Here is a 27,560-nt window from a genome sequence, read left to right as displayed (position 1 = left end):
GTTTGGCTTTTGTTATTTGCTTACAAAATAACAATCAATTGTTATTTTTCTGTTTGGCCACGTTTTGTACATTACTTTGAAATTGTAATTTTTGCATTTTCAATGCATATTAGGCGTGAGTATAATAATTATTACAATTACAATGCAGATATGGATGAATTAGGGTGTATAATTATTACAATGCAGATGGTCTCGAGTACACAAAACAATAAATAAATAAATAAAACTTAACCATTTTTAAGTTATTTATATTTAATTAATTAAATTAAATTGATCAGATTATTTTTTAAGCTGACATCATCGGATTACAAATATCTAATATCATAACATGCCACGTCAGCAATAATGATGTCAGCTACATTGACAAATTATATATAGTATAGATATATATATATATATATATATATCAAAAAGATTTTTCAAATGACTATATATATTAAACGAACCATGAATGAGCTAACAAAAGCATGCGAATGTGTTCCACGGAGTGGTATTCCAAACATTTTTCCAGCTGCACAATTGCTGTAAAAACATGCCAAAAAAAAAAAACCAATACGAGCCCCCTTGGTATAAAAAAACATATTGATTATGTTATTATGATGCACAAAATTAGAATATAAAATCTATGTTTTTACAAGATACTGAATCATCATTTTTTTGAACGGCAAGCTTGCAGCAGCGTATCATTTATTTCAACGACACTCATCATTTGCACACACACGCGTTCGGGAGAAAACCCGAATCGCATTACAGGAACACGATCCTTTAACCATCCAGAGGGGCATAACGTATTGATCACCTTGTTGCATCAAATCCTCCCATATAGCAATACCTTGAAGCACTTATACCGCCATCTGGGCCCTATTTATTCATAAAAAAATAACAGGACATCAAATTATAAATAGATAACAATCCATTCAATCTATTAGGACCATTGTCGATATTAAAAATTAGTAAACGGGTTGAATTTGCCTACCTCACATGTTGGAGACAAACTCTCTCGAACAAAAGCAATTTCTTCCTTTGAAAGCTTGAAGTTTGCACTGAACCTTATGAACAATATGTATTTTGTGTTTTCTAATTTTTTTTTTAAGGTTATAAACAAGATGAAGATGATGATGAATGTATGAAGATATAAAAGTTTTATTTAACAAAAGAATTAAAGAAATTAGAATTTACAAATACGAAGGACTAAAGATGTAAATATTTAAAAGGTGACCTAAAAGGTAACCTCACATAACATAACAAGTCAAATGTAGAAGAATGAATGAACAATGAATTTTTTTGGTGCCATTTTCCCTTTTTGATGAAAGTTCAAGCCTCGTCGGTGTTCATTTTTATAACCCTCGTACACTCTCTTCTCCGACGACTTTGCCCCGCCAACGCCATAAACTCCTATCTGTTACTCATAATCTGCTCCATTCTCGGTTTCCTTCTCCAGTTATCAGTTATCACCACCAGTTGTTGCCTCGTTGATTGCTTCTCCACTCGCCACTACCAAACCCTAAACCTCAAAGTTCGGAGCTAATAACGATGGTTCAACTCCCCTTGTACCGCAATTGTAAGTCTTTATCTTTCCAACTCAATATATTATAAGATTGATTTTCCATTCCGTACCATTATATTCGTTGTTATTTGTATACACGTTGTGTGGGTTTATACGAATGATCTAGCTACCCATAGTTATGTAAAATATTCTCTATAGTACTGCAAATCGTGCCCTTTAGATAGTCATAAGCTTCCATTTTAAATTCTAAAGTATGATGTTGCCGGAAAATAATGCATGATTGGCTGCTCTCATGTGGTCCTGGGCTTTACATATCGAGTGTGTGTTACCATTCCGCTTCATTCTTTGCTTTGTTCCAATAGATAGAAGACCAACAGTAGTAGTCTCTTATATTGGGCTCATCTATATATGCCCTTATTAAAAGACCAACAATAGATGAAAGTCAAAATACAGATCAGCTTTTGACTTTCGTGTCATGTTAGCATCAATTTGCTGTCAAACCAAGTCCTAAATGCTTGCTTGATTGTACCCGTTTTTCTAATAGTTTTCAAATGAATTTGGTTTCTTTTGTCCAAGTTTCTGTGTCAGTTTCTAATGAACTTATTACGTGTAGTACAGTTGTTTATGGACTCAGGCAAGATATCTTTTAAGTGTGACAAAATAATTTGGTGTTATAGGTCACAATCTATCATCTATTATAAGGCGTCAAGCAATTAAAAGCTCAACCTTGACTGCTTGTGTACAAAGGCTGTCAACCAAGGCGACTGGTGGTGGAGATGAATGGAATGATGCTTGGGAAACAGCATGGCTCCCTGAATATTTATCAGGGAAAAATCGAGCACCATGGGAAGCAGATGTCAATTTTTCTATCTTCGATACACCGGAGGTTTTGGATGCGGATACAAAGTCATTTGTTGAAGAAATGGATGATAATTGGGAGCAGAGGAGGAAAAAGGGTGGGGGTGAAAGAGAGGGAGAAGATGAGAAAGGATTGAAACGTTTGGAGAATATGAAGAGGGATTATAGGGTTCAGAAACAATGGGTTCATGCGGGTTTATGGGTTAAAGAAATTGAGATGATGGAAGAGGCTAAGTTGAGTGAGTCCGCAACCGGTGATGATCTCTGTGACGATCGCTCCAAATCCATATGGACGAACACGTCATTCATTGATTTCATTGCGAGGTATTTGACCTCTATGTGATACATTTTGTAACATTGTATTCGTTTGAAAAGGTATTTCATAAATGAATATATAAATTCCAGGTTTTTAACATCTGATGATTTCTACGTATAGACAATCACCATTTAAATGGTTTACAATAATACATCTGTTGACAATACAGTCAAAATAAGATACATGGTAATGGTTTGGTGAATGCAAGTTTCTTGTATATAGCATGTATGACTCCAAGCACATATCTTGTATCACGTATAAGCAAACAGCGGAAGACTTCTAGAATCCTGAGAATAAACATGCTTCAAGTGTCAACACAAAGGTTGGTGAGTTCATAGTTTTAATGTTACACATAATCCGTATATCAATGTGGATTACAAAAGTTCAGTTGTTTTATTTAAAACGTTTATCAATAGGTTTTACATAAAAGGTGGATCACAAGATTTCAGTTGTTTCATCCGAAACGTTTATCAAAATATTCTACGAAATTGAGCACCCTGGTAACTAAACTTAACGTATATATAATTTGTACCCTTTGTATAATCATCTTAATAATACACGTAAACCAACGTGTACGCTTCTCAAATAGCATACGTCCGTTAAAAGGCTAGTGCTCTAGCTCGGACGGGGATATCAAGCCCTATGGATCCATATACCACTATTCGCGCCCACCAGTTCTTATAACCGGCAGTTACTAGTTACCAAAGCTAAGGGATTTTCGGTTCAAACTCAGTGTAGAATTAAGTATGTACTTGTATCCATTGTGTTTAAAATATATTGCATGTATTCTCAGCCCAAAAATATAGATTGCAAAAGCAATTAAAAAGGGAGCAAATGAACTCACACATATAAATATTGTAAATCAGTTTATAAAGCATTTGCATGTATTCTCAGCCCAAAAATGTAGAGAGTAAAAGGGATCTTATGAAACTCACACAAATCAGTTTTAGTTTTTGTATTCATTTCATAAAACAGCGCATGTATTCTCAGTCCAAAAATATGTATAAAAAGGGATCAATGAAACTCACAGTTAAATATTGATATACAATATTGTAGGAAAGCACGTAGACGCATCGGAGATGATAAACACGAGGTTTGCTTCACAAAATTACCCCCGAACATTACCCATAACCTCCTTGGTAATAACCCATATTTTCCTTAGCTCTAGCTCGCTCGGAAACTCGTTTTGAAAGTGACACGCTCAAGACCTCGTCGTAGTATTTTATGTATAATATTAATACTACTAATAATAATAATAAGATTAATAATAATATTAATCTTAATAATAATAATAATAATAATAATAATAATAATAATAATAATAATAATAATAATAATAATAATAATAATAATAATAATAATAATAATAATAATAATAATAATAATAATATAAATACGGAGTAATATATGTGTAAAAAAAATGGAAGAATTCGACTGAATTTATAGAGGTTGCCTGCCCAGCCTTCCCATGCGATCGCATGGGTCTGAGGCACAATGGCCATGCGATCGCATGGCCTCTTTTTCCAGCTCACAATCGTTTTGTATTTTAGTTTGTCGACATATTTAAATATAATATATATTATATTTAATTTATATAATTATTTATATATTATATTATATTTACGTGCATAGTTAACTTGTAACTTTTGTTCCGATAAGTCGTACGTTGTTACTTGACTTATGTCCCGGTTCCGGTTTCTCGAATGTCCTTTCGTACGCTGAGAAAACTTGCATTTTACATTTCGTGACTCGTACCTTTGTTAAAATATAGCCTTAAATTATTCCTAAACTATACCACTCAAAGTATATCTTAAACTTTCGAGTATTTTGGTCATTTACTTCTATAAATCATCGTCTCACTATTTGTTAAAATACATTTTTAAAATAGTGTTTTACTTTAGCAAAGTAAATTTTACTGTAGCAAATAGTGATTTTCGAAAACACTGTAGCATTTTGGGTACTGTAGCAATTTGAAAATACTTTATCAAATTAGTGTTTTACTGGTTCATCTTAAACGTTTTAGTTAACTTATCTAAATATCAATCAAATCAATAATCGAATGTTACTATCGTTTACTAAATAACTTGAAATCATATATATTTAATTAGATATATAAACCAATAAGTTTAATGTACGGTATTATGCAATTAAAATTTTGTTACGTTTTCAAGTTATAGTATATATATGTATCTATTTACATATAATTGTTCGCGAATCGTTGAGAAAATCGAAGGGTACTTGAATAGTTCAAAAATTTTGAGATTCAGTTTTACAGACTTTGTTTATCGTGTCAAAATCATTAATCCTTTAAAGATTAAGTTTAAATTTAGTCGCAAATTTTCGGGTCATTACAATCTCGACAGATTTCTTAACAGTGCTTCTGAGTAATCTCTCTCTCTCTCTCTCTCTCTCTCTCTCTCTCTCTCTCGTAAATGCATACACAAATACACACGCATTCTGTTTTACATGGTTCGAAAATTTGCTTACATTTTTTGCTATCTATTATTGCTACTTGAAGTTGTAGTCATCATCAGTTAAAATGCATTTAAATACTCCCTAGAGAGTTTGTAAAATTCCCACTGACAATTAAAAACGACGCTGAGAAGTATTAGTTAACGTATTTGTGGGAGTTGATGGTTTCCAGTGGTTTCCAGCCTAATCTTTCTAGATGTTCAAAGTAAGACATCTTTGAACAACTCATGAAGAAGAAGCAAACTTGAACACGATGACGGCCGCCAACTTCCGCCAACCTTCCTCGTTCACACCTATCTACCGCCATAGAATTTTTGCTATAAATAGAGATGCAAACTTCCATTGTAAATCATCCCAAATCACTCAGAGAGGTGTAATCATAACCTAGATAGTGTGTGTGAGTTTGAGAGTTTTTTTAGAGTTTTGTAAATACTCGTGTAATCTATTCTTGTGAGTAATAGAGTTATTTTCTCCCAAATTTGTGTCTCCCAACGTTCAGGCGATCCTCTCTTCCTAACAAGTGGTATCAAGAGCTTGGTTAGAGACGTTGGTTGAGTTTTTGGGTCTTCTAAAGTTTCCTCAAAATCCAATTTTGAGTGTACCATTGGATTCGTCTCGTCGAACCGAGTCCAACGCAAAAAACGGTGACTTAAACAGAGTTATAACGAGCCCAGAAAACGCGGTCAAAGTTTGGTCAACTCGCCGGAATTTTCGCCGTAGAAGAAAGTCCTGTAGCAAGTCACTGTAGCAGTCCTGTAGCAATTCACTGTAGCAGCTGGTGGCACTGTAGCAAGTTCCTGTAGTGTAGCAAGTTCCTGTAGCAGTACTGTAGCAATTCTGAAATTTTACAATTTGGTCCCTGAAATTTTTCAGAATTTCACTTTTGGTCCCTGAAGTTTATAAAAATTATAATTTTGTCCCGTAAGTGAAATTTAAGCTGCGAAGTGTCTATTCCACCATTTTCAACCCTTCCGGACGTAACGGTGATCTTTGTTTTCTACAATTCAACCCCGTTTGTGTTGAAAAATTATTTGTAAGGTGATAATGTCCATAGAAGAGTCAACATCATCTTCGGGAGTTATGATTATGCTCACAGCCACAAACTACACGCTGTGGAAACCTCGGATGGAAGATCTCCTCAGCTGTAAAGATTTGTTCGATCCTATTGAATTGAAGGGTATAAACCCTGATTCCGCCAAAGAGATAGATTGGAAAAAATCAAACCGAAAAACTATTGGTCAGATCCGTCACTGGATTGATCATAGTGTCTTCCACCATGTTGCACAAGAGACAGACGCATATGCCCTCTGGAAAAAGTTGGAGGACATGTACCAGGCCAAGACTGCTCGGAATAAAGCCTTACTAATGAGGCGTTTAGTCGACATGAAGCTCAAAAGTGAAACTTCAGTTGCCGAGCATACCAGTGAGTTCCAGAGCTTGGTCAACCAGTTATCGTCTGTAGAGATGCCTCTTGGCGATGAAGTTCAGGCGCTATTGCTACTTAGTTCTCTTCCCGATAGCTGGGAAACACTGGTCGTAACACTCAGCAACTCAGTTCCGAATGGCAAACTTACCATGTCAATGGTCAAGGATGCCCTATTCAGTGAAGAGGCAAGGAGAAAGGACATGTGCACAGATCAGACCCATGCCTTTGTCACAGAGAATCGGGGGAGACAGCGAATGAGTAGTAAAAATAAATGGAGAGGCAAAAGCAAGAGCAGGGGCAGGTCAGCTGATGGCAGAAAACCAACATATAAATGCCATCATTGTGGATTAGAGGGACATATGAAAAAGAACTGCTATAGATTGAAAGAGGAACAAGGTCAAAGCAGTTCACAGCCGAAGAATAAGGGTGGAGAAATATTAGTGACTATCTCTGGTGATGTAGCTTATTGTTCAACTCATGATGAGACATGCCTTCACGCCTCACGAGAAGAAACAGAATGGGTGGTAGATACTACAGATTCCTACCACGTGACTCCATATAAGGAATACTTCACAACATACAAAGCTGGAGACTTTGGAGCTGTGAAGATAGGAAATTCCAGTTCTGCTGAGATTGTCAGAATTGGTGATGTCAAGATAAAGACAAGTTCCGGGAGCACAATCACTTTGAAGGATGTCCGCCATGTGCCAGATCTTCGGCTGAATTTACTTTCCGGAGTAGCTCTCGAAAAACAGGGCTATGATAGTCATTTCAGTAAAGGCACATGGAAATTGTCAAGAGGCGCTATGATAGTCGCTCGGGGACACATTTGTGGCACATTGTACAAGACTCATATGAAGATCTGCACAGATAGTATTAATGTTGCAGAAAAGGAGGCTTCACAAAATTTATGGCACCAGAGACTAGGTCACATGAGTGAGAAAGGGTTGTCTACCCTAATAAAGAAGGAGCTTATCAATGTAGACAAGGACGCTGCACTAGATCCTTGCAATCATTGTTTGTTTGGTAAGCAACATAGAGTCTCGTTTAATTCCTCTTCAACGAGAAGATCAGAGTTACTCAGTCTGGTACACTTTGATGTTTGCGGTCCCTTGGAGGTTGAATCAATTGGCGGCAGCCGATACTTTCTAATGTTTATCGATGATGCTTCTCGAAAGGTGTGGGTATATTTCTTGCGGACGAAGGACCAGGTTTTTGATTACTTCAAACAGTTCCATGTCATGGTAGAACGTGAGACAGGAAAGAAGTTAAAGTGTCTTCGATCCGACAACGGAGGTGAATACTCTTCCAGGCAGTTCGATGTCTATTGCAGATCATATGGCATCCGACATGAGAAGACGGTCCCATGTACCCCTCAACACAATGGTATAGCAGAAAGAATGAACCGAACAATCATGGAATGTGTTCGGAGCATGCTCAGTATGGCTAAGCTGCCAAAGCCATTCTGGAGAGAAGCAGTAAGAGCAGCATGTTACTTGATCAACCGATCTCCATCAGTACCACTGAATTTTGAAGTTTCGGAGAAACTTTGGTCTGGAAAGGATCCATCATACTCTCACTTAAGAGTATTTGGATGTTTGGCGTACGCACATGTATCCAAGGAGCTCATGCAGAAGCTGGATGTAAGGACCACTCTATGCATATTCATAGGCTATGGAGATGAAGAATTTGGATACAGATTTTGGGATCCAAAGGAGAAAAAGGTGATCAGAAGTAGGGACATGGTGTTCCATGAAAGCCAGACAATAGAAGATATTGAAAAGCCCACAATATCTCAGAAGACAAATGTTGCTGCTCAGGTGCCAGAGGCAACAACTGAATCATTCATGAGAAATGATTATGCAGTGCAAGAAGAAATGCCAGAAGTAGAAGATAATGAGGAAAATGACGATACTGAGCAGGGGGAGCCACAACCCCATCTTCCAGACGTTCCAGCACCATCACAAGGTCAAGATGATGGTGGATCTCCTCAGAATGTTTCAGAAGTTCGTAGATCTGAACGAGGTCGGATTCCATCGAGTAGATATCCGGAATCCGAGTACCTTCTACTTACTGAAGATGGAGAACCAGAGAGTTTTCATGAAGCAGTAACTCATAAGGATAAAGAAAATTGGTTGCTCGCAATGCAGGATGAGATAGATTCTCTGCAAAAAAATCAAACTTATGAGATTGTAGAACTTCCATGCGGGAAGAAGGCACTGAAAAATAAATGGGTGTTCAAGCTGAGAAAGGATGGTAGTGGAAAAGTGATGAAATACAAAGCACGGCTTGTAGTCAAAGGATTCCAACAGAAGAAAGGGATTGATTTTGACGAGATATTTTCACCAGTAGTCAAGATGACTTCAATTAGAGTCATACTTGGATTGGTCGCAAGTATGAACTTGGAGCTTGAACAGATGGATGTAAAGACAACTTTTCTTCATGGAGATTTACATGAAGACATTTACATGGAGCAGCCGGAAGGTTTTGAGGTTTCAGAAGATAACCTCGTATGCAAGCTGAAGAAAAGTTTGTATGGTTTGAAGCAGGCACCTAGGCAGTGGTACAAGAAGTTTGACTCGTGCATGGTGAGTCAAGGGTACAAGAAAACTGCAGCAGATGAGTGTGTCTACATTCAGAAGTTTTTTGAAGGAAATTTCGTTGCTCTTCTACTATATGTAGACGATATTTTAATCGTAGGGAAAGATGCAACGAAGATCAACCAGCTGAAGAAGGAACTCTCTAAGTCTTTTAACATGAAAGACTTAGGACAGGCTCAACAAATTTTGAAAATGCAGATTACCCGAGATAGGAAGAATAGAAGGTTATGGCTATCTCAGGAGAAGTATATTGAACGAGTGCTTTCACGTTTCAATATGAACAATGCCAAACCTGTTAGCATTCCATTAGCCATTACTTTCAAGTTAAGCAACTCATCCAAGGAAGAGATCGGGGAGATGTCTTCAGTACCATATTCTTCAGCAGTTTGAAGTTTGATGTATGCAATGGTGTGTACGAGGCCCGATATTGCTCATGCAGTGGGAATTATGAGTCGTTTTCTCTCCAACCCCGGGAAAGAGCATTGGAATGCGGTAAAATGGATTCTCAGATATCTTAAAGGTACAAAGAATCTATGTCTTTGTTACGGGGGAGCTGATCCAATCTTGGAAGGCTATACAGATGCGGATATGGCCGGAGATCCTGATAGTAGGAAATCTACTTCAGGATTCATTTACACTTTTGCAGGGGGAGCCGTTTCATGGCAGTCAAGACTACAGAAGTGTGTTGCATTATCCACAACTGAAGCAGAGTATATTGCTGCCACAAAAGCTGGAAAAGAAATGTTGTGGTTAAAGCGTTATCTTCAAGAATTTGGAATCAAGCAAAAGGAGTACAAGGTATATTGTGATAGTCAGAGTGCTCTAGATTTGAGCAAGAACTCCATGTACCATTCCCGTACAAAACATATTGATATTCGCTATCATTGGATACGCGAGGTAATTGATCGACAACTGTTGAGACTAGTGAAGATCCATACAAAGGAGAATCCTGCGGATATGTTAACAAAGGTGGTGACTCGAGAGAAGTTGGAGTTATGCAGAGACATAACTGGAATGTTCGTGGATTTGGCTGGAGGGGGAGAATTGATGGTTTCCAGTGGTTTCCAGCCTAATCTTTCTAGATGTTCAAAGTAAGACATTTTTGAACAACTCATGAAGAAGAAGCAAACTTGAACACGATGACGGCCGCCAACTTCCGCCAACCTTCCTCGTTCACACCTATCAACCGCCATAGAATTTTTGCTATAAATAGAGATGCAAACTTCCATTGTAAATCATCCCAAATCACTCAGAGAAGTGTAATCACAACCTAGATAGTGTGTGTGATTTTGAGAGTTTTTTTTTAGAGTTTTGTAAATACTCGTGTAATCTATTCTTGTGAGTAATAGAGTTATTTTCTCTCAAATTTGTGTCTCCCAACGTCCAGGCGATCATCTCTTTCTAACAGGAGTTGCTAATGGGAGTTTGCTTAGATACATTTGAGACACTATGAATGAAATGATACGGCATCTTCAAGTGATTTAACAGAAACCCAATAATGAAATCAGACAGAGACCTGTTGATTAATAGTATAATTAATGCTCCATCCTAAACACGTCACATTCAACATAGATTATAGGCCTTAGAGATATTGAAATTATTTGGAATACCATAATGTTCAAAATTGACTGAATGATCATGCAAGTAGTTCTTAGGTTTTCATCTTGAATCACTCTTGAAATGAATGACACACTATAAGTAATGATCTTTAACGAACTAATGGATGGCCTCTTTATCATATTTGATGCCTTGCATACAATTTTAGATTACCTACAAAAATATCGATACTATTTGTTCATTTAGTTTAAGCAAGTAGGATTGACTTTTAAAAGTCACACATAGGGATTAGAATAATCACTTGCTCTAAAACATATGTAAATATATAAATTATATTTGATGTTAGGAATCAAGCCTGCAATTTGTAATCCTTATTTTTAAGTTTCTTTCGGCTTTATTTGCAGGATATTCAAGTCTGGAAGCACTGATTTGAATAAGTCAAAAGTTAAAGATTCTTGGGATTTAAATAATAAGCCGGATGGATGGGAAACAACATCCAAGGGTCAAGATGGCAACATTTGGGAAATGTCTCAAAGAGAAGAAGACATTCTTGTTCAAGAGTATGAACGTCGGATTGCTTTCAGCAAACACCAGGTTTTTGTTTTTGTACTCTTTATTATATTTCAATCATTAGGGACAAAGGTGTTTATCTTTTTGAGTATGTATGTATGAGCAGATAGCTAGCTTTATTAAGCAACATATATTTAGTCGAAGAAGACCAATCGATGGATGGAAGTACATGATTGAAGAATTAGGACCATATGCAAGAAGAGGTAACGGTAGTGTTTCAAGACTACCTAGTCTTGCTGACTCAGCCATCCAACCATTTAAAGAGGACAAGATACCAAGTGCTACAACAACCAAAAAAGGAAGATAGATAATATTTGTTATTTACATCCTCGTATTGGATTCCTATCAAAATGCTACAGAACTCCAGCTATCAAAATAATAAAGCAAGTATCATATACATTCTGTAAAGCCTCTTTTTTTCGCGTTTTTGAATCATGTTGTAATGTCGAACTGATCTCAACCTATCGTTGTTTTGTAGTTTTATTAGGTGGAAAGAGCAAAGCGGTTATTCTAAATATGTCTAAAGACTCATGACACCCATCTTTAAAGCATCCCCTTTTTTCCAGTTCGGTATGTAAATCATCATTTGATCTGTATTAATGGCAGACTATTTTTATTTATTTTTAGTCTTGATCGACCTTATACTATATTTTAGCTTTATCTCTAGCTTAACAAATCGTCCTCGAGTTTTTTACAACGATAACTTTCACATCATACTTGGGTACCATTCCTCTGTTCGTTCCAATTTCTAACATGTATTTATCATAAAATGACGTTGTTTGGTGTAGCATTACACATTTCTTATACTACTTTCCACAATCCATCAATATTAGTTTTAGTCATGAAGAAAGGCATTATAATGTGATCTAGCCGTGAAACCAAAATATGAGAATTACCATTGAAACTTAATAGTGAAGAATAAAAAGTATCGAGTGCTCCTTTGCATTACAGTTGAATTTATGTCTCGTAATTTACATGTCCAAATAACCGTGCATGTTTCCTCATGAACAGCCTCGTTTATCTTCTGTTAGTTGCGCCAGGTTTTAGTTGCTTTCTCGGCATTTGTTAATTTGGATACGACCTTTTCAAATTACAAAAAGCTATCATCATTTATATGTAAATGATGATAATCCACATTTAAATGTGATCTAGTCATGACATCCTAGTTGACCCGAAAAACTGTTGAGGGGACGGTTAATACTAAATAAGGATATCTGATGATAATCCAAATTGTATTCCTATCATAGATCTTTATAACTGTGTAAATCAATAAATCGTTGGATACGAAGAGACAAAAGTACTCACATGTCAACTTGTTCGGTGAAGGTTTTGGTAACTTCCTCTGGGTTTGGTTGAAAAGATCTCATGGCCTCAATTACAGCTTTCTCAGCTCATTCTTTATAAAACTCATCAACTTTTGCGATATGTGACGGATTATTATGATTATGATTTTCTTCTGCAAAGGCAACTGGGAGGATGATTACAAATATCAGGATAACCATAACACGATCAAGCGTGATCATTTTGGATGATGTTTTCGTTTTTTTTTTTCTTTTTGAATGTTCAGATTTTATTGATCGATAATTTTTTACATTCTGTTTCGTATAAACCCCATAAGGTGACAAGAATTGGGGAGGGGGTGATTGGTAGAAAGAAAATACAATAATATATTACGAGTAGTTATTATTATTATTATTTATTATTAATATTTGCTATGGAATAAGAATGTTTTTTTAACGGCTATTTCGGCATCACCCTACTCAGAGGGGTATTAACCACCTTCGCGATCATTTGCCATGCTACACACGCTCCAGAGGAAACCCAAGCAATACCACAAAGTCCAGCCTCCCCTAGGATTTCAACTCGGGACCCGCAGGAATTCCACAAAGTTCTCGTAGATACCACTCTGTCAAAGGCTCGGTGGTGGAATAAGAATGTTAGTTGACGTTCTAAATAAAAAGCGATTTGTTGGTAACATAGTTCACTATAATACTGAAACAGTAGTGAAGCTAGAAAAAAAAACTTATTATACTGTATTTCTCAAAAATAAAAATAAAAAATTAATAATTAAAAGGAAAAATTATCTACCAACTTGTTTCTAATTTTAGATCAAGGGTTAATTTAGTTTGACCATACAATATTTCTCTTGGTATAGATTAGCTATTTCTGGTAGCCAAAAGTTAACGGTTGTATATATAAAATTTTTGTTTTAAAGAATTACGATTCTACAAAATTTGAAGCCATGAAGGCGAATCACTGAGGTTAGATTCCCCCAGTGGTTCCCTTAATAATATTAATATTTAGAATTATAATAAACTTAATGATGCCATTCCTATGCATGAATAGATACAAATCTCTCATGCCCTTTTTCGCCTTATTGGCGTTTGTCGCCATTGTACAGACTGTTTTAGCCGGAACAATGAGCCCGAATACAGGTAATGCGCATTTAGATGGCTTCATGGAAGAACGTGCTCACAATGCCACAAATGCAGCTTATAAAGCATACAATCCTAATCCCGAATCAGCGGTCCTCAATTTCAGCAAACAAGTCCAAGAGTGAGTACGTCTTTGTAATTATTTTGATCAATGTATATGTTTGTTATGTTTAGGGGCGGAGATGGTTATTAGGGCATATGCACCTCAAAAACTTTCATCCAATTGAATCCTTTTTAACGAGATAATAAAGATTCAACGTTGCTTCATGGATAATTAATAATCCTTTTTTTAGCCTTTTGTTTCCCAAAAATGTAAAGTGTATTATGGCAAGGACACCTTAACCCTTTGCAACCACTAATCCCACCCCAAAAGGGACCCATGCCTTTAAACACTTCCCCCTAGATACCCACAATGTGAAGGAACGGGTTCGAACGTGCGCCTGTCTTTGATTCAAGCCAAACACACGTGGGCCCAGGGATCATAAGTATCGGGTAGCAAGCTCATTGGTCCTTTTTTTTGTCTTGTTTGATTTTATTAGTTCACAGTAATTCAACTATGAACACCAGACTCTTAATTTCACACAAACAATAGGAATTAAAGTGCAGAAAATTAAGAGAACACGAATTAGAAGAAAACCAATAATATATTAAGCACAATCGTGTTTTTGATATTTTTTATAAAAACTGCAAACATAAACGTGTATTTATACAAGAAGAACCAAATCTTCCAGATTTGGTTTCTTAACAAACTACTCTACAAAATAGGAAAAGATATACAAGGATCAAAGCTAAACTTAAGGAGATTAATTCTGGAAGATAAACACAAAAACGCATCATCATATATCTTCTAAATATAAAAGAGATCTTCCAGAATCTTCAAATGGCTTTATCAACAAGAAATCATTCGGCAGTTGACTTTTGAAAACTTCAGACTCTAACATCATCTGCTCCTCAGACTCTAACATCATCAGACTCTAAAATCTGCAAAATACTTTGACTCATCAGATTAACTTTCCCAACAATCTCCCCCTATCTGATGATGTCAAAACAATTCAAGCTACTAACCCATCAACTTCTTGACCTCTCTTTCAATCAGCTTGCACTTATGCTTCATGTGTGAGATCTTCTTCATCATACTGATCTTGCTGTACAAGTGCATCAACAACTTTCTTCGAAAAGGTAAGGTCTGCAGAGATTCACACCTTGTCATCAAACTTAATAGCAGCTCAATATTAGCATCCTCAAACTGATCCACTCTAATCAACATTCTCCTTCCATTAGAAGTTTTAACCAGCAATGCATCCAAATACTCAACATAAAAATCATCTATAAACTCCATATGTTCAGGAACAGCATATGTATCAACTATCCTCTTGACCCTTCTTTCTTTCTTTCTCAAATTAAAGGCTTTACAGAAAACTTCATAATCCTTCAAACTAATAAACCCTTCTTCAAACACCAGATGCACAAACATAAAAATCCTCTTAAACACCTCACTTAAAATCACCCTGTCACCTTCACAACCTCTCAAACCAAATGCAATTCCTCTCCATTCACAAAATCCTAACCTCAATATTTGATTCAACTTCACCCTTAATCTTTTATCAGAAGCATGAGATAAAGTCAGAAACAAACACACTCCATCATACTCAGTCCTATCAATTTCAACCTTCAACACTTCTCCTTCATACCTTCTAAATCTAAACCTTTTATTCAACTTAGCTCTCAGATCATTCAAGACCGCAGGATTTTCAGAAATATCACCAGCAGATTCTGCAATCATCTCACCAACAGCTGCAACATTTTTACCCTTATCCTTAACACCACCAGCAACAATTTCATCACCAACAGTAACATTCTCAACCACATTTTCTGAAACCACAACCTCATCAACAACAATGTGCTCCCCCTCAATTTGATTCTCCCCCTCAACAGCAGCTCTCTTATTCTTATCACCAGCAACCTCTGCATCATCAACTCTCTTTCTTTTCTCCCCCTTTTTGACATCATCCACCTGAAGAGAAGATATGATTTCCCAGATTTCAGCTTGTTGATTTTTTAAAGTAACCAAATCAGAAGCAAACCCTGTAAAACAACTTTCTACCCCATCAACTTTCTTTTCCAATACATCCAACCTGTCATTAAACATCACCACAGAATTTGAATTACCAGCACCACCCTGCAACTCCCCAACCAACCTCCTCACCTCCATCAACTCTGATTTTGAAACAAAATTATTATTAAAGTTTTTAGAAAGATCAGACTGCACAACAGATAGTTTGTCATCAAACTTCTTAGTCAAATTAGTCAAAGCCTTATTCAAGCCAACCAATTCAACTGGTGCCTCAGTCTGACCTGCAGTGTCAATAGATGTGGGTATGGTTGGTATATCCTCATGACTTTCCTGTTGTGAAGAAAAGCAATCCTTGGATAAAGAAGGTGTTGAGGCCTGTACCACACCCTGTGACATGAGTGTGGCATTGGCAGCCTGTGCAAGAGTGTGTAAGGATGACATGCTCTGGAAAGGTAGTGACAGACTTAAGTCTGAGGTAGAAGTAGGTTTGGCCATTTCAGTAGGTTGTTGAATTTGGTTTGATGAGTCCAGGATTGGGACCTCTGTTTGTAAGTTAACTGAGGGGGTTGCATCAGTAACTGTAATGTGGGTATCCAAGTTAACTAACCTATCAGGTTTGGTTAAGGTCAAAGCACTGCTTGCAACAACCTCTAGCAGAGGTGAAGAAACAGTACTAGCACCATCTTGCCTAGTGAATTGTAATGGTGAATTCACAGGTGCTGAATCATCTAAGGGTTCAAGTATGGTGGTATTCTCTGTATGAACTGGTGAGTTCATAAGGTTGTTTGATGAAGATATTTGCTCAGTAGCAGTGGGTGAAGATGGGTTAGATTGAAGTGGTGTTTCTTCAACCATATCTTCAGCCTGCTCTGTTTGATTGACAATATGGGGTGGAGTAATTGGGGGGGTAGAAACTGAATGTTCAGATTCTGTTGAATGTTGTTGACCATTGTTGTGACCTTCTTCAGATTCTGATTGCTCAGATCCTGAAGAAGATGCCCCTTCAGATTCTGATTGCTCAGGATCTGCAGGTTGGTCTGCACGGCCCAAATTGACCCAATGCATCATAGCAGCTGTAAGAGGGACTTCTTGACCATCAACAATGTGCCTATGAAACATTTTGACACTGCATTCAGGTAAATACCTGTACTCATAGACATTAAAAGTTTGCAAACCATTGTACAAAATTGGTGTCATTGCTTGTTCAAACATTAGACTCATAAATCTTATGAATGGCACATTGTGATCTCTTAAAGGTTTTTCAGTAAGCACTAAGAGTTCATTAAAATACAGACGTGCAAAGTCTATATTTCTCCCTGTTACCATGGCATCAAAAATATGAGCCTCAAAATCATTTATTTCAGTTAGACTCCCACATTTAAAACTCAAACTTCTGATTATATTTGACAATAGAAACATCCACCTTGGACTGAACATACTGATTTTGACACTAGAATTGGTTAAGGGCTGACCAACTAGGTTAAAACAATTTCGTACAGCAGATTTTGCTGCTGTTCGAACAAAATTCTCATTAAAAGGAAGGTTTAAAGCAGCCCTTAAATGATTTTCAGTAATTGTTAAGGTGTTGTTACCATTCCTGTAAGTACCAGTAATTGACCTTGCTTCTCTGTTCCCATTACAAGTGTACCAGAACTCAGCCAGCATCTCAGGATACATCACCGTTGTCTTAAAGAAGGCATCCTTCAAAGGATGATTCCTCATAAACAGCATCAATTCCTCATATCCCTCATTAGCAAACCCTTCTGGAATTCTACCACAAGCTACCCTATTGTTCACCGATACCTGTACCTCCTTATTACCTCTAAAATCCTTTGCTCGATGCATCCTTTCAGTTGGTTCCAGAACAAAAGGGATGAATTTCATGTTCGCCATTGTAATCGCAAGAGAATTTCGAAAAACAGATGAGGGTTTTGAGATGATCGACTGATTTGACAAAAAAAATTTAAAATTTAAACCCTATTAAATAATTCTGACACCGCCAAAAATTTTACCATTTACCTCCTCAAAAAGTTACAGTTTTGACCCTTTTATTATAAGAAATAGAATAAAGAAAAATAAACTTACCTAAAACAGAACAAGAAAAAAAAAAAAAACTTTATTTGACTCAAGATAGAAAATAATTTACACAAAATTACATCAAAAATACACCAGAGTCACACCATCTCAGACTCTGAAATAGCATTACCTCATCCAGACTCATTAAAACATCAGATTCCGGAAGAGTCATCACTAGACAACATTTCACTAGATGGATTTAACATTCCAAGTTGTCCAAGAAGATAAAAATGCCTTTCTTCATTAAGTGCCTTAGTAAAAATATCTGCCAATTGATCCTTTGTACCAATATGCTTCAAATACACTTTGCCCTTTTCAACACAATCCCTTATAAAATGATGTCTGATTTCAATGTGCTTTGTTCTTGAGTGAAACACTGGATTCTCAGTAATAGCAATTGCACTCTCATTGTCACACATGATTGGAGTGTTGGACAATGTCAACCCAAAATCCAAAAGTTGATGTTGCATCCAAAGTAATTGAGCACAGCAGCTTCCTGCAGCAACATATTCAGCTTCTGCTGTAGAAGTAGCAACAGAGTTTTGCTTCTTACTAGACCAGCTAACCAGTTTTCCACCTAACAATTGACATCCACCAGAAGTGCTTTTCCTGTCTAACTTGCAACCTGCATAGTCTGCATCTGTGTAACCAATTAGATCAAACCCTGAGTCTTTGGGATACCAAAGACCCAGGTTAGGGGTACCTTTTAAGTACCTAAAAATCCTTTTCACAGCTTTGTAATGAGACTCCTTAGGGTCAGATTGGTAACGTGCACAAAGACATGTAGCAAACATTATATCAGGTCTACTTGCAGTTAAGTATAACAAAGATCCAATCAAACCTCTATAGGTTGATTGACAAGTGGGTTTACCAGACTCATCCTTATCAAGTTTTTCAGAAATGCTCATTGGTGTTCTTATAGAAGAACAATTTTTGAAACCATATTTGTCTAACATGTTAGCAATATAGTTACTCTGGTTTATAAAAATACCCTCAGAACTTTGTTTTATTTGCAACCCAAGAAAATAGTTTAATGTACACAAATTACTCATTCTATACTCTTTTGACATAATATCAGAAAACCATTTTCCCAAGTTAGGATTAGTAGACCCAAATATAATGTCATCTATATAAATTTGAACAAGTAGCACATCACCTTTGTCCTTTTTGACAAACAAAGTCTTGTCAATAGCTCCTCTGGAAAAATTATTTTCTAGAAGAAATGTTGACAAGGTATCATACCAGGCTCTTGGAGCTTGCTTCAGACCATACAATGCCTTTTTCAATTTGTAAACATGTTTTGGAAATTTCTTACTTACATAACCAGGAGGTTGTTTCACATACACCTCTTCTTGCAAAACTCCATTCAAGAAAGCACTCTTCACATCCATTTGAGATACCTTAAACCCTTTGTGAGCAGCATGAGACAAAAACAATCTGATAGCTTCAATTCTAGCCACAGGAGCAAAAGTCTCATCATAATCTATCCCTTCTTCTTGCCTGTACCCTTGAGCAACCAACCTTGCCTTATTTCTGATAACAATACCATCTTTATCCACCTTGTTCCTGAATACCCATTTTGTGCCAATGATAGTTTTATCATCAGGCTTTGGAACCAATTCCCATACTTCATTCCTTTCAAACTCTGTAAGTTCTTCAGTCATAGCCTCATTCCAGTCATCATCACCTAGTGCCTCATCAATCTTCTTAGGCTCAATAAGTGAAAGAAAACTTGAAAACAAACAGAAATTAGCTATGGCAGATTCAGACACAGCAGCCTGATTAGAAGAACTAGTCTTGGGTAACCCTGTAGTATCCACAACATAATCATCAAGATGCTTTGGATGAACTATGCTTCTTGAAGATCTTCTGATAGGTACAATGGGATCTGAGGTGGTATCTGATGATTGGCCACTCTCTTGATTAACAACAATCTCTTCTTCTTGTGTAGATTCTTCTGTATGAACACCTTCAGCAATAATATTTTTAGAGTCTGACCACTGTTCATCAGACTCAGACTCTGAATCCAGAGTCTGAACAATGTTCTCTGAAATTAACTTAGACATTTCTTCAAGTGCAGAATTCTCAGAATTGGATGATTGATCCATTTCTAAGGAGCTTTCATCAAAAGAAACATTGATAGATTCTTCAATCTTCATTCTCCTCTGATTGTAAACTCTATAAGCTTTAGATACAGAAGAATATCCCATAAAAATACCTTCATCAGACTTTGGCTTCATCTTATCAAGCTGATCTCTTTGATTTAAAATGTAGCACTTACACCCAAAAACTTGAAAATAATGAATAGTAGGCACCTTTTTGTGATATAACTCATAAGGAGTTTTACCATGTTTCTTCACAATCAGTGACCTATTTTGAGTGTAACATGCTGTGTTTACAGCTTCAGCCCAGAACCTTAAAGCTACATTCGATTGACATAGCATAGTTCTAGCTGCTTCAATAAGGGTTCTGTTTCTTCTTTCAGCAACTCCATTCTGTTGAGGAGTTCTTACAGCAGAGAAGTTTTGACCAATTCCAGATTCTTCACAAAAATCAATTAAAGTAACATTTTTGAACTCAGTACCATGATCACTTCTTAACTGTTTAACAAGAATACCCTTTTGAACCTGCTCTCTTTTGATCAACCTGATGATTTCTTCAGGAGCATCACTCTTTGCAGCCAAGAAAATAACCCAAGTAAATCTGGAATACTCATCAACAATCACAAGAGTATACCTTTTTCCACCCAAACTACTAGTATTCATTGGACCAAACAGATCCATATGAAGCATGTGAAGTGGATCACAAATGGTAGCCAGGGTTTTTGAAGGAAACTTGGTTTTGGTTTGTTTACCCATAATACAAGCAGAACATGGCTTATCTTTCTGATTCTTATTTCACAGTCTTCATCAGCAATTTGACTAACACTTAGCAGATTATGCATCAACCCTTCAACTAAGGCAACTTTCATCAAAGTAACACTACCAGCTTTCACAGTACCATAACCAACTGTCTTTGCAACAGAATTATCACCATATCTCACAGGAGGACCCTTCTCTTCTACAAACTCTACAAGATGTTCTTTGCATCCAGTCATATGTCTTGAGCAGCCACTATCCAGATACCACTTACTACCCTGCTACACAAGACACAAACAACTACACAATTAATTCTTGGAGGGAACCCACTTTTCAGTGGGTTCAATAGGAGAATCTTTTACTCTCCATACAAAAGCTTTGTTACCAATCCAGATCAACTTGTCTTTAACAGATTTCAAAACACTTTCACTTTCACAGACTTTGGGTTTCCAACACTTTTCAATTCTCTTTGGAAGACAACATGTACTCTTAACAGGAGATTTCTCTTTACTTTTGATTACATTATTAAGTTTTGAAATTTCCTTTTTAAGTTTTCGAATAGTCTTAGTCTGTTTGGACTTTGACTTTCTTTTTGACCTTTTAGAATCTGGACTGGTACTAGTAACAGAAGATAAATCAGATATGTCCTTGCAACTTGACTCATGGGTGATAGACTCCTGGTCAGAACATTCACTTTTAATTTTCAAATCTAAACTGTTAGAGTCTGAAGATTTCTCAAGTTCAGACTCTGATTGACTTTTACTTTCTGACCAGTTAGAGTCTGATGGTAACAAAATTTCAGACTCTAAAGGATCTCTGCTCTCAAGTACAATGATGTCTAAAGGCTCAACAGGATCTAATGATTTTACAAAAGCATTTGTCAAAATCTTTTTATCACCATCAAACTTTACAAAAGTATCTGGTAAAATATCAGGTTTAAATCTATTAGGATCAGCTTCCACATTATTGTCTAATATGTAGTTTTCACCTAATATAGCCTTAACATCATCTGGAATTTGTTTGGCAATAGCATCAGAATTCTTTTTAGAAGATACACACCAAGATCTACAAATTGACTCATAATGTTTTGACCTTTTAATTGATCTTCCTAATTCTGTATTTAATCTTTTAGTTTCTTCAGCATATGCCATTTTATAAGTGTCTAATTCAGCCTCACACGATTTTAATCCTTTAATTTCAGCATCTTTTTCCATAATTGACTGTTTAAGATCAAAGATTTGTGTTCTTAACCTATCAATGTCTTCTAAACACCACTTAAAGTCAAGCAACAAGTACTGAAACATTCTCACTTTTTCATTATCAAAATAGTTCACAAAGTTTTGTACCTTATAGGCAGAAATTTTATTACAAGAACTATCCATATCCATCTTCTCAATAGCCTTCAGATCCTCTTCAAAATTACTGGATCCACCAACCATTTCAGTTAAAGCCATAAAACACTTGTCTTCCTCATCATCTGATGATGAATCTTCATCCTCCCATGTTTCAGTATACAAAGCCTTCTCCTGTTCTTTACCCTTTGCCTTCTCAGCTTCATTCTTTAATTTCTTGTACTTCAACTTGTACTTTCTTGCTTTGTCAACAGACTTGTAGGAATCTGAACCTCCTTCAACCTTAGACCAGCAATCAGCAGCTATATGCCCTATCTTACCACACTTGAAACACTTAGCTTTCTTTGGATCAAATGAACTCTTACCTTTACCCTTCTTAAAACCAAACTTTCTTTGCTCAACTCTCTGAGCCAAAAGAGCTATCTGGGCCTCCAGATCATCATCTTCCTCATCTTCTTCAGATTCACTATCATCAGAAGTTTCATCATCCTCAGATTCAACCTTACTAGAGTAACTGGAGAACAACTGTTTGTTCTTCTTTGTAGTAGCCACCAAAGCTGCCTCTGGATCTTTAGCAACCTTCTTAACATTGATCTTGTTCTTCAACTGTGTTTCTTCAAAATTTGATAGAATACCAAACAACTCACTTAGCTCATACCCTTCAATCTTCTCACTTATTACCATAGAAGTAATAACCGATTCAAAGTTTGAAGGTAGTAATTCAATGAACTTTTGACACAAAACTTGTTGTGTCTTTTCTATACCAACACTTTCAAGATCATTTATCAAAACCTGAAACCTTGAGTGGAGATCACTTAAGGATTCTTTAGGCTCAGCAGCAAAGTTTTCATAGCATCTGATCAGATTCTTTCTCTTTTGAGTCTTAACAACTGTGACTCCTTCATAATCATTAAGTAAAAGATCCCACATAGCTTTAGCAGTCTTGGCATGACTAATTTTCCTGAGAATAGGAACAGTGACAGCATTACCAATAATACTTCTTATTTTGCTGTCAAGCTTAAACTTTATAGCTTCTGCTTCTGTCCATCTTTCTCTTGGAGTTGAACGAAAATAAGCAGGTTGTGCAGCAACAGTATCTGATCCAGGAACAGCATCGACCATTTGACCTGGTGTAATGGGTCCTGTGGTAAGGACAGTTTCTGCATCTTCATGAACAGATCCAAGAAACCATAGAACTTTTAGCTTCCATGTTGCAAAGTCTGTGCCATCAAAAATCGGCACACCTTTTCCAGCCATGACTGGAGTAACAATTGTACTGGTAGACATCTTGATTTCTTCAAAGATGAAAAATAGATCGTTTTAAAGATTACCTTTGACGGATTTACACCTTACCCGCTCTGATACCAGTTATTAGTTCACAGTAATTCAACTATGAACACCAGACTCTTAATTTCACACAAACAATAGGAATTAAAGTGCAGAAAATTAAGAGAACACGAATTAGAAGAAAACCAATAATATATTAAGCACAATCGTGTTTTTGATATTTTTTATAAAAACTGCAAACATAAACGTGTATTTATACAAGAAGAACCAAATCTTCCAGATTTGGTTTCTTAACAAACTACTCTACAAAATAGGAAAAGATATACAAGGATCAAAGCTAAACTTAAGGAGATTAATTCTGGAAGATAAACACAAAAACGCATCATCATATATCTTCTAAATATAAAAGAGATCTTCCAGAATCTTCAAATGGCTTTATCAACAAGAAATCATTCGGCAGTTGACTTTTGAAAACTTCAGACTCTAACATCATCTGCTCCTCAGACTCTAACATCATCAGACTCTAAAATCTGCAAAATACTTTGACTCATCAGATTAACTTTCCCAACAGATTTTGTTGTGGATGAGGTTTTTAGGTTTAGTGGTCCATGGTTTGTTTGTTTGGTTTCTTTGTGAGTATGGCTGTTATCGGTTATCTTTGTTTCGTTTGTTGTGGGTCCTTCCATTTTTGGTGAAAGTTTCCATTTTTTTTTACCGTATTTTCACCAAAAAATTATAAAATTTGCTGTCTAGCTCAATTCCCTGGCTATATAATTAAAATATCATAATTAGTGTTAATAATATATTTTTTATATGTTAAATTTGTAGGTCACTGGAGGGGTCTACAAACTCGACAAGGAGAAACCTACGAGGACGTGGCAGATGCATGGCTACGAACCCTATAGACAAGTGTTGGAGGTGCAACAAGGACTGGGCTAAAAACCGGCAAGCGTTATCTGAATGTGCGCGTGGATTTGGAGAGCATACGACAGGTGGCAGGGGTGGTCGTATATACGTGGTAACAGATAATTCGGACAACGATGTATTGAATCCAAAAAAAGGAACCCTTCGATACGGAGTGATCCAAAACAAACCATTATGGATCATCTTTCAAAGATCAATGGTAATCACCCTTAAACAAGAACTTATGTTGAACCACGACAAAACCATCGATGGTCGGGGCGTTCAAGTTCACATAGCATATGGAGCGGGACTCACAATTCAATTTGTACATAATGTCATCATCCATGGAATCAGAATACATCACATTGTGTCCAAATGTGGGGGCATGATTAGAGATTCGGTACATCATTATGGATTAAGAACAGTTAGTGATGGAGACGGTATTTCGATATTTGGTTCTAGTAAAGTGTGGGTTGATCATGTGTCGTTGGATCATTGTAAAGATGGACTAATAGATGCTATTATGGCTAGCACCGCTATAACGATTTCTAACTGTAAATTTAATCATCATAATGATGTAATGTTGTTGGGGGCGCATGATAGTTTTTCGGGAGATGAGATAATGCAAGTGACGATAGCGTTTAACCGTTTTGGTAATGGATGTGTGCAGAGGATGCCTGCGTGTCGATGGGGATTTTTTCATGTAGTGAACAATGATTACAACAAGTGGCATATGTATGCTATTGGGGGTAGCAGGAACCCAACTATTATTAGCCAAGGCAACCGATTTAGGGCTCCTGATAACATCCACGCAAAAGAGGTACATTATTATGTTACTATGATAAATTATAGACTATAGAGTCACAATTTTTTTTAATGCAAAATCAACTAGACGTTGAAGGCGGAGTACCAAATCACGTGCCTCTTTACAGCTTTGCTCTTAAAAAAAAAAAAAAAAAAAAAAACGAATACTTCCAATTAATCACCATTACACTCTCGATTGATTCCCGATTATTAAAAAGAACACTGATCCGATTTTCCAAATTCCGTTTAAATAATTGGTCAACTTCGGTTAATGAGTTAAAATCGGATTTGTTTGTCAGATTCTGTTAAAGTCAAAATTGGTCAACAATTTTATTATGAATTTCAGCTAATGTTTTAGAGTTTTTAAACAAATGAACGAATATGTAAATTTTAGAGTTTTAAACAAATGAACAACAACAACAACAATACCCAATCCCACGAATGTAGGGTATGGGGGAGGTGGAGTGTAGGCAATCATTCCTCGTACTCTAGACTAGAAGGAAATCCCTACTCCACTTGCGGGTATAGAACCCGCGACTAGATAAGATCGTCCCTCCCTCTACTCGAGAGCCAAGAGATTGCTTCCTAAAGGACCTCCGGCCAGAGCTGCTCATCCAAACGAAATAGTGCAGACATACGTACCTGTAAGAGTTATGTGCTCCTAGGGAGATGCAACCATACGAGATAGCCATAAAAGAAGACACATATAGTAGTATTTTAAACAAATGAGCAACTATGTAAATAACAAAGTTTTTAAAAAATTTGAAGGATTATGTTTATGTTTTTAGATAGCCATGTTAAAATTTGTGTTTATGTTTATGGTTTTCTTCTATATTTACACATACAATATTGAAATAATTATATAGATGTATAAAAAATTTCAATCCGATTAATCCCCGAGTTGCCAATTACTCAATCCAAAGTCCCGACTGAGTACTCTCCGAGTAGCAAATTTTGCAAACCTTGGATACAATTAGACACGTCATTTTCTATGCAGTTCTTTGTGGAAGTGTAAAATTTGTTCTTGGTCAATCTTTTTGTTAAAATTGCATATATTTATAACAGTAGTATATTTGATTGCAGATAACCCATCGAGATCACTATCCTAAAAAAATATGGAAAAAATGGAGATGGAGAACGGTGAATGACCTCTATCTAAACGGGGCATTCTTCGTAGCATCGGGTGACCGTTCAGAGATCGCTCAACAACTCAAAAAGCATATGGTTCAAGCTAAGGATGGCTCAGCTGTCGGTCTGCTCACACGATACTCTGGTATGTTAGCATGCACACCAGGCAGACCTTGCTAGGTAACACAATAGTTAATTACGCATAACAATTAAATTGCTGTAAGATTTTATTTGTATTTGATTTTTATATTAGTTGGTACATAGCTAATTGATCAAACACGTTAGCCAACTTGTACATTGAAGTTACAGTCAGGGTATCAATCAATTCCAAGATTGATGAATATTAGTTCTAGTTTGGAGGAAAGTAAATTTCTTAAAAAATATATTAGAGATGTGTACATGTATATGTTATAGCTTCTTTTTTCTTTTTCATGTGGTCTGGTTTTATTAATTTATGACATAGAATGTAACACCAAATGCATATTGTGAATGCATGAATATAAATAAATATATATGTGTACACTTAACCTTTAGAAAACCATTTTAATATCTTATAGCAAATTAATATGTCAATAAAGTCTTTTAACAATGAAACAAACATAACTCTCTGTAAAAGACAAACTTACAAATAACAAACATCAATAAATTGCAGTCTCTTGAAATGGTGTATCCCACTATTCTCCTTTGTATATATATCCACGTTCTTGTGTCATTTGTTTGGCGTCTTATACATTTGTACCTTTGTTTATGCCTAGGTTGTAATTAACTAATAATTTAGGTGTTCTATTATAAAGTTTTACTGATGGCCAATTTTTCGATTACTTTCAAATGGGGGTCTATATATTTCACAGGGAAATAAATATTCCTCTCATCATTTCATCATAATATACCTTCTTATATACTAAGATGTGTCATCCACAAATGTTCTTCTCGAAACATATATCTTATTTTTTTCATTTGTCATATATTCTATTGAGAAGGCTTAATGGTATGAATAAAAGATAGGATGATAGTAAATCACTAAATTAGCATACATTTATATTTTGGGGAGTGATTCGTACACCACCTAATTTTAACCGTACACCACCAAATGTGCTTCACAGGGTTGTACAGTACAACACTATAAAGCATGTTTGGTGGTGTATGGCTAAAAATAGGTGGTGTACGAATCATCACCCTTATATTTTATACAACTTTTTTTATCGTTTTATATTCATAAATTATCAATATCTATTTTCGGACGGGTAAATCGAATCAAATACTCCGTATCAGGCTAGCGAACATATTTCATATGGAAAAAATAATTATTCATGGTAAGATGTTAGACAATTTATTTA

The 27,560-nt window shown here is 36.2% G+C and overlaps 2 protein-coding genes across 4 annotated transcripts; both read left to right on the top strand.

The window, feature by feature from the left end:
• Window positions 1-1,533: 1,533 nt before the first annotated feature.
• Window positions 1,534-12,025, top strand: LOC139842414 (protein GAMETE CELL DEFECTIVE 1, mitochondrial-like). The gene is made up of 6 exons (XM_071832556.1): window positions 1,534-1,561; window positions 2,185-2,620; window positions 5,021-5,065; window positions 11,141-11,330; window positions 11,413-11,689; window positions 11,785-12,025. The coding sequence occupies exons 1-5, from the start codon at window positions 1,534-1,536 to the stop codon at window positions 11,611-11,613; spliced, it is 900 nt and encodes a 299-aa protein (XP_071688657.1). The 3' UTR covers window positions 11,614-11,689; window positions 11,785-12,025.
• Window positions 11,555-26,531, top strand: LOC139839532 (pectate lyase-like). 3 transcript variants are annotated; one of them, XM_071829613.1, is made up of 5 exons: window positions 11,555-11,693; window positions 11,785-11,876; window positions 13,708-13,862; window positions 24,217-25,111; window positions 26,179-26,531. In XM_071829613.1, the coding sequence occupies exons 3-5, from the start codon at window positions 13,726-13,728 to the stop codon at window positions 26,401-26,403; spliced, it is 1,257 nt and encodes a 418-aa protein (XP_071685714.1). In that variant the 5' UTR covers window positions 11,555-11,693; window positions 11,785-11,876; window positions 13,708-13,725; the 3' UTR covers window positions 26,404-26,531. The 3 variants fall into 3 exon arrangements, with proteins under 3 accessions (XP_071685714.1, XP_071685713.1, XP_071685715.1); XM_071829612.1 differs by having other exon boundaries at window positions 11,644-11,689; XM_071829614.1 differs by lacking the exons at window positions 11,555-11,693; window positions 11,785-11,876 and adding an exon at window positions 13,144-13,242.
• The last annotated feature ends 1,029 nt before the right edge of the window (window positions 26,532-27,560 follow it).

The sequence above is a fragment of the Rutidosis leptorrhynchoides genome, chromosome 4 (assembly GCF_046630445.1).
Source record: "Rutidosis leptorrhynchoides isolate AG116_Rl617_1_P2 chromosome 4, CSIRO_AGI_Rlap_v1, whole genome shotgun sequence".
NCBI lineage: Eukaryota > Viridiplantae > Streptophyta > Magnoliopsida > Asterales > Asteraceae > Rutidosis > Rutidosis leptorrhynchoides.
This window is presented reverse-complemented; position numbering and strand designations above follow the sequence as displayed.